Source organism: Littorina saxatilis, linkage group LG4, assembly GCF_037325665.1.
Source record: "Littorina saxatilis isolate snail1 linkage group LG4, US_GU_Lsax_2.0, whole genome shotgun sequence".
Taxonomy (NCBI): domain Eukaryota; kingdom Metazoa; phylum Mollusca; class Gastropoda; order Littorinimorpha; family Littorinidae; genus Littorina; species Littorina saxatilis.
Genome location: NC_090248.1, coordinates 63469638 through 63485392, shown reverse-complemented (window position 1 = coordinate 63485392; position 15755 = coordinate 63469638). Strand labels below are relative to the sequence as shown.

General features: G+C 40.5%; 1 protein-coding gene across 5 annotated transcripts in view; it reads right to left on the bottom strand.

Moving 5' to 3' along the window:
* The window catches only part of LOC138965344 (DCC-interacting protein 13-alpha-like), a 37694-nt gene that overhangs the window by 2026 nt on the left and 19913 nt on the right, over window positions 1-15755 (bottom strand). For 2 of the 5 annotated variants that reach the window (XM_070337481.1, XM_070337482.1), the window contains 8 exons: window positions 15238-15309; window positions 14255-14313; window positions 11248-11382; window positions 9119-9240; window positions 8375-8483; window positions 6993-7079; window positions 6294-6414; window positions 5774-5824 (listed from right to left, as the gene is read on the bottom strand). In XM_070337481.1, coding sequence (XP_070193582.1) covers window positions 5774-5824; window positions 6294-6414; window positions 6993-7079; window positions 8375-8483; window positions 9119-9240; window positions 11248-11382; window positions 14255-14313; window positions 15238-15309 — 756 coding nt within the window. Of the gene's footprint in view, window positions 1-5005; window positions 5028-5773; window positions 5825-6293; window positions 6415-6992; window positions 7080-8374; window positions 8484-9118; window positions 9241-11247; window positions 11383-14254; window positions 14314-15237; window positions 15310-15755 lie in introns of all 5 variants that reach the window. The other 3 variants (XM_070337484.1, XM_070337485.1, XM_070337483.1) reach the window with 3 other exon arrangements.

Sequence of the window (15755 nt, the reverse complement as noted above, 5' to 3'; positions counted from 1 at the left end):
CAGTACTAGGGTCCAACAGACTTTAATTGTGTGTCTGTGTGTGTATCTGTCTGTCTGTCTGTCTCGACTTAACAGCTTATTGCTGGGAAACTACTGGGCGCAGTTCGTTCAAAAGTTGATACACTAACTTGATAATAGGTCCGATTGATCGTATTAAAACTTCATGTTACCTGGGACCTAAATGCGAAATATTCCACCAAAACGACTCTTAACGGGGGGAGTTTTTGCGGTGGGAGGCTGGTCGCTTTGCGAACAGCCTGAACTAAAGGGGAGACTTGGGCGGCCTCAGCCGAACACCTCACGCAGTGACGAGAAAAGCATGATTTGCAAGCCAGACAACGGGTCGGGATATGGTCTCGGCAAAGAAATTACAATGCAGGGTTTGGTCTCGGTGAAAGAGAGACAGAGAGCACGAGAGAGTCTATGGCCAAAGTGATCCGGGTTCGATTCCCGGCATGGGCGGTCTATTTTTATTTTTTTAATTCTTGTTTACTGTTGTTTATTATGAACGTTTTAATGTTTTATCTTACTCTAATAGTTTTTTTAATTGTGTAAAATAAATAAATTATTTTTTTAATTTTTTTTTAATCCAAGTGATCCGGGTTCGATTCCCGGCATGGGCGGTCAAATTCTTTTTTTTAATTTTTTTTAATTCTTGTTTACTATTGTTTATTATGAACGTTTTAATGTTTTATTTTACTCTAATAGTTTTTTTAATTGTGTAAAATAAATAAATAATTTTTTAAAATTTTTTTTTAATCCAAGTGATCCGGGTTCGATTCCCGGCATGGGCGGTCAAATTTTTTATTTCTATTTTTAATTCTTGTTTACTATAGTTTATTATGAACGTTTTAATGTTTTATTTTACTCTAATAATTTTTTTAATTGTGTAAAATAAATAAATTTTTGTTTTGTTTTTTAAATCCACGTGCACAAGACAAAAACTTTCATACTGGGGGAGCGAGCCAGTCTGAAGAGTACCCGGGTCCAGCGCCAGCGTTTTTTATTCTTAAACTCAGGTTTCATGTTTAACTTCCAACTTCACAATAATTGTTGAATGGAAAAATGTATAGTCATGAGTATATGGGCTCATGTACATATATCTGTAACTAATGTTTGGGTAACATTTATTTCTACTGATTTAAAAACACTGTCTTAATTTAAAAAAGCTATTCTTCCCTTTGTAATGCACATTCATTTGCCCAAAATGATTATGACACAAGAAAGAACCATTATGACATTATGTTACACTTTCATAGTTTTATATCCATTCGTTTGTTTTTATCCTTTTGTCCATCTGTGGTAAAAAGACCACAGCATTACTTTCACAACATCTTGTTGACAATGACGTGGATTACCACAACAAAAAGCTGTGACAACTGTGCTTTTGTGGAAAGATATCAAAACAAAACCTCTGTTGCCAAACAATCGGACTATGAACAATAAGATGGCACACCATGCTATTCGACTCACGGTACACATGTTATCGTTGTCCCGTCGCGTTTCTTTGAAGTGTTGTTTTCTCATTATTACACATCTTTTTAGTCGTGTTTATCGCATTTTTGTTCTTCATTTTTTCTAGAATTCATGTTACCCTAGGTTTAAAAAAAAAAATATTGACTTGACTAGACTTGACTTGACTGCAGTTAGCAAACAAAACATTTATCTCTGTAGGTAAATATTTGCAACTTGGACAGTTATGACACATGCAGGCAAACTCACAGTATTCATGTTATGTTTTCACTATACTTCTTTGAAACACACACTTATGTTCTTGTGAGTAAATTATCTTCAAATGAAATATGTATGGCATACTTACTTTTACACGTTTATTGCAAGCTCTCTCTCTCTCTTTCTCTTTCTTTCTGTTACACAGATACAAACACAGACATATGGGGACACACACTCACACTCTCTCTTTTTTTGTCAGTATTTTAGTACAATACCATGCAAACATGAAATTGGTGCTTTTCCCAAAGCAACAACTATCAAATACTATTAAATAAACCCAGCATATTAGTAATTTTAGAGAATGTAAGTCCAAATGCTCAAATGCAACTTCTCCACAAAAACAATCCTTGCTTCAACCTCACAAAAAGTTACCTGAAAGTGTTCCTAATTAGGAAAAAAATCCACCACGAAGCGATTAATAATATTACTTCAGTGAACCCGATCACCAAATACTGTATAAATATTGAAATACCGTCATAATGCGCAATGTTAATTGGACTGCATTGTATATTTGTTTGTTTGTTTGCTTAACGCCCAGCCGACCACGAAGGGCCATATCAGGGCGGTGCTGCTTTGACATATAACGTGCGCCACACACAAGACAGAAGTCGCAGCACAGGCTTCATGTCTCACCCAGTCACATTATTCTGACACCGGACCAACCAGTCCTAGCACTAACCCCATAATGCCAGACGCCAGGTGGAGCAGCCACTAGATTGCCAATTTTAAAGTCTTAGGTATGACCCGGCCGGGGTTCGAACCCACGACCTCCCGATCACGGGGCGGACGCCTTACCACTAGGCCAACCGTGCCGGTGCATTGTATATCATAGTATTCTGCTTTCATCTGGAGTAAGCGCAGCATGTACATTTTGTATAATGTGTATATTTGGAAAATACACAGAATGTACGATATATCAAGCTATACGTGTGACTACATCTGTTCTGCACATGTTTATATACTTACACTAGCAGACATTAACAGAGACACTAAAATTAATGATTAAACATTCCCAACAATCACCATCAAAGTATGTTTTTGTTTTTTTAATCAATATTAACAAATATTACGGAAGAAAGTGAGGGTGTCACGTTGGCAACAACCCCTCCCCTCCTTCGCAATCTCCTACTCCTCCTTCCGCCTCTTCCCCCACCCACCATGTTCACGTTTTCTGTGCAGTTTGCCATCAAGCATAGGGTACAAACACATAACAGTGGAACCCCCCTTTTAACTAAGACCTTCAAAAACCTGAGAAAATCAGGTCTTAAAAAGGGTGAGTCTTTAAAAGGGGGTACAATTTACAGTCAGGTTATGAACAGAAAATGTACATTTATCTGAACTTACTTATTGCATGTCTCAGCATCGATGTTCTCGTCCCACGCGCTTCATTCATAGTCTCACCTTATTTTTGTCTTTATTTTTTTATTTGATTAATTTTTTTTTTTTTCTGTAAATCCTCCTGTTTTGATTAAGTTCCCCATACCCCCCTCCTACATTTTGTTCTTCTGGTTAATAATTGTGTTGTCCACCATCATGAAAACTTGTGTAACTTAGCATTGTTATGGTCACGTCAAATAAGCATCTGCTTGAGTTCGTGTCCTTGCTGCATTTTTGTCAATTGTTTCATGTCATGTATTTTGAATAAAATTGTGTTTAAACAAAAACAGAAAATCTGAGAAAACGGGGTCTTAAAAGGGAGGGGAGTTTTCCATGGGGGGTGGGGGCGGGCTTCCACTGTACAGACCAAACCAACAGCCAAGATCATTTTCCTTTCATGGTGATCTTCATGTGACTTGTTCAGATAGTATGATCTGATCCATACACAATGAGAAAACCATTCTCCATTCAAGCAGGACACACTCTTTAGTAATCTGCTTTTCAGCCTATTTTCAACTGCTTGCATCTAGTGCTGAATAGGCTGTACGATCTGATTCAGTCTCCCTTAATACACACATATCAAAGAAAGATAAAAAATATGACTGGTCTTGCCATTTTTTGAGTGCAGGTCCTTTGTTACTGCCATACATGGCAACGGGCATAACGGGCAGTAAGTCACTAAGTAAAGGTCTTGCCATTTTACAAGGAAAATATACAAGGAGCAAATTTCCCTGTCTTACAGCCTAGCTGTCCTCCGACAAATGCAGCATGAAATACAAGCAAAAAAAAAGAAAAGAAAAAGAAAAAGAAAGAAACAATCTCTGCGTGTCCTAAATGAAAAAGAAAATAATTCAACTCCCTGAATTCAAACGTCATGCTGTGAGTAACAATACACCCCAAAAATCTTCCAGTCACCTATAGCTAAAGAAAACCAGTCACATTCATGTCCTAAGAAGACAAAACGTTTTACAAAAACATGCAGAATATCAGAAGATGAGTAAAACACAGATGGTATGACACAAGACTCGATGCAAGCACAAGACAAAACGAGACCAGGGTGTGATAGGTGTGATAGGTGTGATAGGAAAAGATATTCAACAGGTCTGACAGGGTGGATACAGAATATAACATCTCACATTCAGGTGGTTTAGGGTTAAGGGGAAAAAGGGAATGCTAGGTGGATGATAGCCAACAATAGATGAATTCCGGAAATAACTCTGTCAGGGTTTTTGATCGGCCGTGGAAGAGTTACTAGGGCCCTTTTGAAACAGCGAGGCAAACACAGGTGACAAGGATAAGGATAAGGACTATTTTAAACAGTCCTGTGACTTGTTACCCTCATGAAACTTGGGGTTGCTTTCTCTCTGGGGAAAGCAAGCTGCCATACAGGAGGGCGTTACACGTTTTTTCTTCTTTTTCTTGCATTTGTGTATTCATGTTTCTCAGAATTTTGCTGTGGGCTATTGATCAGTGCAGGGAAGCAAACACTGTGGCAGTAAATACTTAGCTCCCATGAGCATATGTTTTAAAGACAACAGCATCATATCAAGCCAACACTGTATGGCATGCATATCAAAGCACATTCTTCACTGTGATGCCTTCGTCATTGTCTTCACTGATCTGAGCGGCGTACTATATTATGTGCCTCTTTCTTTCCACAGGAGCCAAACTCTCCAATAAAAAACAGTGACAGAGATATTTCCCAACAAAGTCTATTTATGCAGCAACATGAGACACGAACATAAGATAGTACTAAGCCAAGACATGGTTCGAAAGCATACAATGTCAAGACGTAGAGGAATGCTTATGAAATATGCCAAGACTGGAGAAGGAAGCATACAAAATATTTCAAGACTGGAAATGGAAGCATACAAAATATGTCAAGCAAAAAGCATACTCTGTGGTTCAAGCTGCTGCTGCTGAAATAAAAAACAAAATGAAAGCAATACAAAATGAAACCGATTCAAAATCATGTAGGCAAATTAATTTAAAAATGTCCCACATCAAGTTTTCTCCCCCAAACTTAGCAAACAAAACAACTTGCAGAAATGCTGAAACCAATAAATGTAACTGCAATACTTTTACAGAAAGGGAAAGCCAGTAGACACAAACAGAAATAACAAAAAAGCAAACAAAACATTACACAAGAGAACCACACACCGGTACAAGGAACTAAAGTTATATGACGATACAAGTGTACACATACTGGAAAACGTTGAGGAACACAGAATGTTGAAATATGGTCAACGTAGAAGTGATCATTGATTTTGAGAGGAGCGAAGACATAATAGTGTGGGGCTATTTAGAGGTTTCTGTGTGTGTGTGCAGAGGGGGGGGGGGGGGGGTGTGTATGAGTGAAAGGATGGGAGATTGAGGGTAACAGATAGACAACAAGACTGGCAGTGGAGGTGAGGGGGTCAGGGGTGATGTGGGGGGGTGGGAGGAGACAGAGGGAACCCCCCCCCCCCCCCCTCCATCGTGTATGAAGATGATTCACATTATGACCTGGGTTTGCTACTACACGAACTGTGTTTTCGTTTTCCAGTTCCCGACACAGTCCCCAAAGAATGCAAGGAACTGATCATCACAAAGTGAAAGACTGCATGCTTATGACTTTCTAAGGAAAGTGACTAAAATGGAAAGGTAATATTCGACTTGAACTCACCATAATAGCTTGGAAGGCAATGGTCGTGGCCTGTTTAATGGCTTGGCAGATCTGTTGACAGAGTTTTGAATAATTTCATCACTGCAATGTGTGAAGATAAGATTCTTCCAGCAAAACTTAAGACTGTAAAAGACAAGATGAGAGTGTAATGTAAGTGACTGAGCCTAGTCAGCAATATACCATGATATACATTTGGTAAAACACACACACCCACAACAGCCAGATGTGCTACAGAGACCCCCCCCCCCCCCGACCCCCCCCCCCCCCCCGACCCCCCCCCCCCCCCCCCCCCCCCCCCCCCTAATTTAAGACTTTCCCCTCTTAACACCTTGATTTTTTTACTATAACGTCAGTAAATTTACCCCAATTCAAAGACTCACTCCTTTTTAAGACCTGATTTTCTCAGATTTGGGAAGGTCTTGAAAGGGGGGGTTCTAGTCTGTAGTGTAAATTTGTGCCCACTGTTGACTGTGTTGTGCATACACCAGATTCTTCTCACGCATCCGACAAACACACTCACGTCCTCAGATGTTGAGTTGGTCTCAAACACATGGCAGGCAAAGGAGGGAGTGGGAGAGCCTGACTCCACCTTGGCTCCTACAGAGTTGCTGGTTCGATTCCTTGTGATGAAACCCAACAACCTGCAACAACAGAGGTATAAAATGAAACACGCTTTTGTTCGGCCAAAACAAGAGGGTCCCGATAGACAAAGGGAAGTAAGCGCTCTAAATGCATACAACATGTGTAATAGAGTAAGTGAGAGTTATTCGGAACCATTCTCCTGGCACTGGATGACATCCCTCCACTTGCACACACACCAAAAATCAACAGCTTTCTGTGCAATTGTTGGCTGCAGTCACTTTGTAACTGACACCTAATTCAATCAGCAAATATAATTCAGCAAAAATAATTCAGCAAAAAGATCCCGTTTTGCAAAGGACACAGTTAGGCTGTGTAGTTTTGGAAAGTACATGACGTCTCTTAAATTTCGAAAATAACTCTCGTTGGGTTAGTATGGGTTGTGAAAGAGTGAATACCCTTGATTTTACATGGACAAACATTGGAGGCGCCAATCACTAGCAAGGGGTGTGTCGGAAACATGTGGACAGCAGCACGTGTGACTTTGTCCGAGGAAAATCAAGGGTATTCACTCTTTCACAACCCATACAAACCCAACTGAGTTATCTCCGAAAAATCATCTATTGTGAGAAGTGCTTACCTGTTGTTTTCTGGATGGGCAGCCCAAAAGGAAACATCCTGAAGAGCAAACTCCACTCTCACAGTGTTGGTGGCAGGATCTATCAATCTGCAAATCATTAAGGATAAGGATGAGCATAAGATTTCATATTGTCCTGTGAGGTTACCTTCATGGAAATTCGGGCTGCTTCTCCCTGGGGAAAGCCAGCTGCCATACAGCACGGAGCTACCCATTTTTGTTCTTTTTCCTGCATGCATGTATTCAAGTCTCCAAGAGACTTTCCCTGTGAACTTGGGTTCTCTATCGAGGACATGCATGCACACGGGGGTGTTCGGACACCAAGGAGAGTCTGCACAAATTTGACTCTGGGAATTAAGTCCCCCGTGGGGATCGAACCCATGCCAACAGTGACAACTGGTTTTGAAGCCAGCGCCGCTCCTGACAGCTATTTCTCCATATTGCAATACATCTACATACTGTGCTACTGGGGACAAGAGCCCTACAACAACATTAAAAAAAAAAAATAGCAGTCAAAGTCAAATGTGTCTGTCAAATGGACATAGACATGCGCAGACACCCCCCTCAATGTTTTCTTTATAGGAAATGGGATATCCTTCAAACCTGAATCTATGGGCGCATATATATATGATTAAAACAAATATATATATTTACGTGCTGCCAGACTTTCAGACAGACAGACAGACAGACATAAAGACAGATTTCTTCTTCTACGTTCATGGGATGAAACTCCCACGTAGACTCATGTTTTTCTTGCACGAGTGGAGTTGTACGTGTATGAAAGTTTTTACCCTGCCATCTAGGCAACCATACGCCGACTTCGGGGCATGCATGATTGGTATTTTCGTTTTTCTATAACGCACTGAACTTGGACATGGATTACAAGATCTTTTCCGTGTGCACTTGGTCTTGTGCGCGCGTGTACACACAAATGGGGATAAAGCAGTAGCTGGTCTGCACACAAGTTGACCCAATTATCGGACAAATCTCAACCCTTAACCTGCGGCCGGGATTTGAACACGCAACCTTCCACACAGGAGGCTGGCGTCTTATCCACTGGGCCATTGCGCTGTCACAGACATACACAGAGCTAGACCAACATGCAGACAGACAGACAGACAGACAGACAGATAGATAGACAGACAGACAGACAGACAGACAGACCAACATGCAGACAGACAAACAGACCAACATGCAGACAGACAGACAGACAGACAGAAAGACAGACAGGCAGACAGAAAGACAGACAGACAGATAGACAGACAGACAGACAGACAGACAGACAGACAGACAGACAGACCAACATGCAGACAGACAACAGACAGACAAACAGACAGACAGACAGACAGACAGAAAGACAGACAGACAGACACAGATAGACAGACCTGATCCCCTCGCTGGTGACACTCATGGTTGACTCTGTCATCTTAAACACATTGTGGATGGCTCGAGCTGCCATGATCTGTCGTATCGTTGCGTGCACCATCTGTTCCCCTGCGCACGAGCAAAGCGGGGTCTTGCTATCAAGTTTTGCACAAGAAGGTTCTCTTAAGTCAAAATGTGGTGGCTAATCAATGGTGACAAAATTGAAAATGTACTGAAATTAAACAACAAATGCATAAAGCTGCTTTGCAACATATTCCAAGCGACCCTTATGGAATGTCCAGCTGCAGATTGCCAAGAACAGCAACAACAAACGTCAAATACAAACTGCAACACTGTCTCACTTGCCTTTCAAGCATTGTTCTGAATATTTGAAGACATGTAAGTTGATCCCAAAGGCATACATAAAGACAAGGTGCCACAACCCCTGCAACCCACCGACAACCACACACAAACACTCACACACATGTGTGCGAGCACACACACACATTTGAGATGATACATGACACGTCTCAAACATTATCATTATCATTCACACACACACACACACACACACACACACACACACACACACACACACACACACACACACACACACACAGATGTGTGCGAGCACACACACACACTTGAGTTGATATATGACCCGTCTCAAACATTATCATTATCATTGACACACACACACACACACACACACCAGCCAACCCGTCTCAATCATGGCCATTGACATCAACTGATCATCGTCATACCTCTGTCTTTCTTGACCTCCATGGACCCCAAGAAGCGCACAGTAAACTTCTGAGAGAATGCTGCGTTATCAAAGGCTGTATCCACCAAGTCCGTCCCTGACTGGTCAAAAGGGTTGATACGTCTGAAACACACATGCATGCTGATAATCAATTGAGAAGATCATCTAATTTGATTGCAAAACTACCAGAGGAGAAGTAAGCCACTAAGTTAAAAAACAAAAGAGTTCTGTAGTCACCAATACCAGGACAGCATTCTTTAGTTTTTTTAAACTTTGTTCATCTCCCCACAGTCACTTTGTTGTTTATATTAAGTCACTAAGTGTTAATAGTTAATGTTGTAGCAGGAGGGGGGTGGAGGGGAGGGCAAGGGGGCGGAGGAGGGGGGGGGGGGGGGGGGGGTGTGTGGGTGAGTTTGAGAGACTCAGTACAGCCTAAATGATAGGGTGCTAAGGTGCATGCAGAACATTTGCATGCAACCAAAGAGGTAGTGATACAACACATCAATACAACTAAACCGATAACACTACAGCTTTATTCTTCTTAATTCATTTATATTCTTTCTTTTTTTAACAGAGACCCTAAACTTTTCTATCAGATGTAAAGATACAAAAAGCATAACAGATTTTTTGGAAATGTTCTTATGCATTTCCTCTGTTTTTCTACTTTTTTTTTCTTCATTGAAATGCTACACACACAAAAATTACCACATAAATTGATAAGTGACATACACAAAAAGAATCAAAACAACAAAACATGAGAAAGAAAGTTTGACCAACGTCTCACAAAAATGCCAACTGTTCCATTCTATTTGATTGTGGCACACACTGAAGCGCTACTTGAAAATATGGAATCTTATCTGCCTCTACTTTCATCTAAGACAGTTATTTGAAATGAAAATGTGCATTAATTTCTTACATACTAAAAAACTCAGGCCTGCTTCTGATACTGCCACACAATTCAAAGAAATTCATCATTTTTGGACTAAAACCAGCAAAATATTCAGGCAAATTGTGTTGGCATGTTAGGGTCTGATTAGCATTCACAAATTTCTAATCAAATCAATTGCAAAAAGAGCAATACAATGGCCTGGTTTTCTGCAGGTGACAGGCTATAAATCTAACTATGTGTGGATGCAAGAACACAAACACACACAATAAAATACCAACACACACACAATAAAATACCAACACACACACAATAAAATATGAACACACACATACAATAAAATACCAACACACACACAATAAAATACCAACACACACACAATAAAATACCAACACACACACAATAAAATACCAACACACACACAATAAAATCTATCACACGATGTACAGTGGTACCTGTCATGCAAGGACATTTCCAAATAAGGGAAACCCTTTACAATACAATACAATACAATAACTTTATTAATCTCTAAAGTCTTTGCTGGCATTAATAACAGCTTTTTACTCAAAATACATTTTTAACAAAAAGGACAACTGGAATGTATAAGGGACACTTTTGGCTGGTCCAAAAACACACCACAGATACCACTGTACTGTCCTCAAAAACAAACAAATACAGAAAGCAGAAACTAAACAAAATACACTGTTGACACACAAAAAAAGTTTTTATCAGTGCTCTGACAAAACAGAAACATCCACAAACAGAGAACAACGACAGTTGTATTTTACTAATGCAGAAGGGGTCTATGTCGACCAAAAGTGAGTGTATTCCTTGTAGGTGGATTTCCTGTAGGCATTTTTCCTGTATAAGCGTTTCAGGATGTTTCTTTAACTAAATCCGTTCGGATTATCCCTCATCCTCGCCGAAGCATGTTTGCTTGGCTGAATACCGCACACAAGTTCAGGATTTCCAACCGATTCTCCTGTTAAACCGCCATTTTGGAATGGGAAGTAACACTAGGGTAATTCAAATTGGTTTGACGGCAGTCACGTGCTTGGCGCAAGATTGAGCGGTTCGTACTTTCCTATAGGAAATCCAGCCTGGTGTATTCCCTGCATACAGGGAAAACGCCTACAGGAAATCCACCCATTTTTGGTCCAAATAGACCCCTTCAGCATTACTAAAAGTGCAGAGACAAAACTAAACCTAAAGACAAAGAAAGGGGACAGGTGTACGTTACTGACTTGGGCGGAGCAGTGAGGGGGGTTAGAGACGGCCCCCCCTCCCCGTGTGAAACCATATCAAACTGGATGGGGGTATCAAGGTTCAGTCCCTCCACGGGGGTGGTGGTGGTGGAGGGGACAACAGACCGACTCTCCCTACACACGTCACAGACAGAAAACACACACAACTCAGGAAATAAAATCCATTCCTGTTGCTTTCAACTTTGATTTTTTTTTTTAAGGGGAGCTTTTTCTTCTTCAGCCAATTGTAGAACATGTCCGTACTCCAATTTCATAACAAATGAAGAAAATGCACAGCAAAAACCAAAAGCCATTCCTGTTGCTTTGAAGTTTGAATTTTTGTTTTTCAAGGAGAGTTTTTTCTTCTTCAGCAAACTGTAGAACACGTACACTCCATTGTCAAAACAAAGTGTAGAACACGTACACTCCATTGTCAAAACAAAGTGTAGAACACGTACACTCCATTGTCAAAACAAACTGTAGAACACGTACACTCCATTGTCAAAACAAACTGTAGAACACGTACACTCCATTGTCAAAACAAACGAAGAACATGCACAGCAAAAACCAAAAGCATTCCTGGTTTTCTGCAATGTGAAAACACTTAGTACATGACATTTTTTCTCGAGGCAGCAAACATTTAGTTCAAACACACGTCCACAAAACTCTCTCTGCTCATGTTTGATTTTCTTCAACAAGCCTACAACGTTCACAAAATGTACAAACCATGTCACAAACATACAGGGGTGGGCACTTCATTGTTCATGTTTGATTTTCTTCAACAAGCCTACAACGTTCACTAAATGTACAAATCATGTCACAAACATACAGGGGTGGGCACTTCATTGTTCATGTTTGATTTTCTTCAACAAGCCGACAACGTTCACAAAATGTACAAACCATGTCACAAACATACAGGGGTGGGCACTTCATGGTCACGCTGTGAAATTTTGAGTATTTAGTGTATGTGTGTGTATGACTGGCCTAGATTATTTTGTCGCAGAGCAGTCAGTGATTCTTCTTCTTCGCCGATTTCCTTGTGATAAAAAGTGCATGTGATTTTAAGCCAATTTTTTTCCCGTTAGAGCCTAACTGATGGCACCACATTTGCGGAAAGCTTCTCTTTGCTCTATCTAGTGTATGGCCAAAAGCATTTCACACTATCATGTTAATCTTGGCGATTTACAAGAATGTAAAAGAAGAAGGTTCTTGGCGATTTGAATGAGACGTGAAAGATCATGTATCAATTAATAATTGTTATCTATTTGCATAAACTGTTACTTTTTTTATGTCAATTAGCTTGGGCTCGTTGAGACTACCTCAAATGTGGCATATCCAGGAAGCTAAGCAGAGAACTTTCCCAACACTATCGCACAAGATCTCAAGCTAACTAAACTAAGCATGCTTAGCTAACTTGAGTCCAGTCTGACTGTTCAGTCATATAGTGCCCATCCCTGACACAGTACAAATCCACACGGGATTGCTCGTCTGCAAGGCACTAGTACATGTTAAAATCACAACACACCATCAAATCACATCTCCCACCCAACTAAAAGGATACAGAACATTCCCATTCCTTTTCTAAACGAATCCTGGAATGAACTCTGTGGAGATTTACACCTGTAGTATAAGAGTTGCGCCCCTTCCAAACAGTGAGGCAAAAAAACACAAGGTCTCTGATACGTGCAGGAAAGTGATCATGCTGGCAATCAAAGATGAGCTGCCATGAGTATATCTAAACAAGAGGACATCATATGAAGTGGACTCTGCATAACATGCACACTGAAGCTATTATTGACCACGGCGCCATGATTCTTGCCTTCTTTGATCAGTACGTCAGGATTGCTTCACTGTTTCCAAGGGGTGCAACTCATCCATAGCCAATAAAAAATATTTAAAAAATTGAGTTACTTCTGGGATCATCTATTACAATCACAAACATGAAACTCACAACACAAAACTATGTTTATATCCCTATCTTATTTAATGCTGTGAGTTAATAAACAGACATTTCATTATAACTCACTTCTATCTTTAGATAAGTAAAGCATTATAGTAATATATTCAGCAACATTAAAATTGAGATAGACAGCCAGACATTGTAAAATAAGACAAGAAGGGCAAAGCCCATACAACTCACATGCTTGACCTTGACCTTTACATGACCTTGACCTTCAGGGTCAAGGTCAAATAACTAAACCTAGCAATGACATCATACACTAAGAACTGCTTTACACATTTTTCCTACCAAAATACATGTGACCTTGACCCAAGGTCATCCAAGGTCATGCAACACAAAGCTGTTAATTCAAGACATAGGAAGTACAATGGTGCTTATTGGCTCTTTCTACCATGAGATATGGTCACTTTTAGTGGTTCACTACCTTATTTTGGTCACATTTCATAAGGGTCAAAGTGACCTTGACCTTGATCATATGTGACCAAATGTGTCTCATGATGAAAGCATAACTTGTGCCCCACATAATTTTTAAGTTTGAAACAGTTATCTTCCATAGTTCAGGGTCAAGGTCACTTCAAAATATGTATACAATCCAACTTTAAAGGACCCTTGCGACCTTGACCTTGAAGCAAGGTCAACCAAACTGGTGTCCAAAGATAGGGCTTACATTGCCCTGTAAAGCATACATAGCTAAGGTTGCCATTCTCGATAACTTCAGAAAAAAATGCGAAAATGTGAAAAATGGTCGTTTTTAAGACAACAATTACGGCCCCTGTGACCTTGAACTTGAAGTGAGGTCAAGTTGCCGCACATGTTTTTTGAGATATTGTAACCATACACCATCAGGCCACATCAGGTGTTGATAGACTTAATAGTGTCCAAGAAATATCCAACGTTAAAGTTTTCCGGACTGACGGACGGACGACTCGGGTGAGTACATAGACTCACTTTTGCTTCGCATGTGAGTCAAAAAGAGGGAGCGCTGTACAGAATAAGAAATGCACAACTATTATAAGAAAAGAGAGGGGAAAGAGAATGGGTACACACGATGTTGGACTCTGGAGCCCTGGTGATGCAGAACTGTTGGAAGCACCACCCACACTCTCCTGTAGACAGAGCAATGGAACATGTTAATTTTGCAATCATGATCTGAGGAATGAAGAGACGCAGGCGCTGTAAATACATACAACATGTGCAACAAGGGTAAGTGAGAGATATGCCGAACCAACATCATGGCATCTGAGAGAATAACAAGTATTGTAATTCAATCAAGTTTGCGTTTATATGAAACAGATCCTGTGATTGGTCAGAATGCCCCAACTCATTAAAAATTACCGGTCATTAATTGTCGATAACCACTCACTAAAAACTCCATTAACAACCTGCTGGCGAGGCGCATTGATACAGCCTCAACTAGTCTCGGTTAGCTTTGAGGGTTATTTTACAAGTGGGAAATATGAAGGCCAATGAAATACCGAGACCATAAGGTATGCGAAGTGATGACGTCGAATACGTGACGTAAGTTGATGCATGAATTCTTCCGGACTACGTCAGTCAATTCCAAAGATTGCTTTTGTGATGAAAGAATTTGTTTTAAAGTTTGCTGTCCAGAAACCCGTCAAAAAAGAAGGGAAAATGTGTGTGAAAGAAAACAAAACAGGAGCAGAGTGATACGATAGGAATACAGAGACATATTTCTTGGGATTTGACCCTTGCAGGTAGGTGGACTGAAAGTAGTGTGTGAACAGAACAGAACCAATTCTGTCTGTTTACAACCGCATGAAAGCAGGAAAGAGATCGTCGTCAGATTGAATTACAATAACATCAACATGCTTCCATTTGAAACTTCTCGGTCTTCATCCAAACACCTAAAACATAAGACATTTGCTTGTTGTCTTCTATGAAAAAAACACCATGATATTACATGATTAAAGTAACTAGCATCCCACCATACATACAGCCCACCAGCCTTGCCAGCTAAGTGTAACATAGCAACAGGTGGAATGACAGAGCTCCAAACTGACCATTACCTTTTTCTTCGCCTGCGGTTTGTCTTTGACGTAGCCTCCATCTCGCACTATGTTGTTGATGCTCGCAATCCACTGGTCAAAATCAAACAGACAAAAGAAGAAACATTAAGCCTCATGCAGGTGTACACTACTAGGGAGCAATGTTGCAAGTATACACATACAGTCCTGAATCTTTCAGAGAATAAAGTGGACCCCCCCCCCCCCCCCCCCCCCCCCCCCGCTATTTAAAACCTAAACAAATCTGTAAAAATCATACAGGTCTAAAAAGTAGAGAGTCTTCAAGAGTTTTAAAATGGGGGTAAATTTACAGAGGCTATAATGAACAGAAAATCTGAGAAGATAGGGTTTTAGAACTAAGGCAGTCCTAAATTGAGGGATCTTAAAAGGGGGGTCTAAAAAGGGGGGTCTTAAAAGGGGGGTCTAAAAAGGGGGGTCTTAAAAGGGGTCTTAAAAGGGGGATCTAAAAGGGGGGTCTTAAGAGGGGGGTCTTAAAAGGGGGTCTTAAAAAGGGGGTCTTC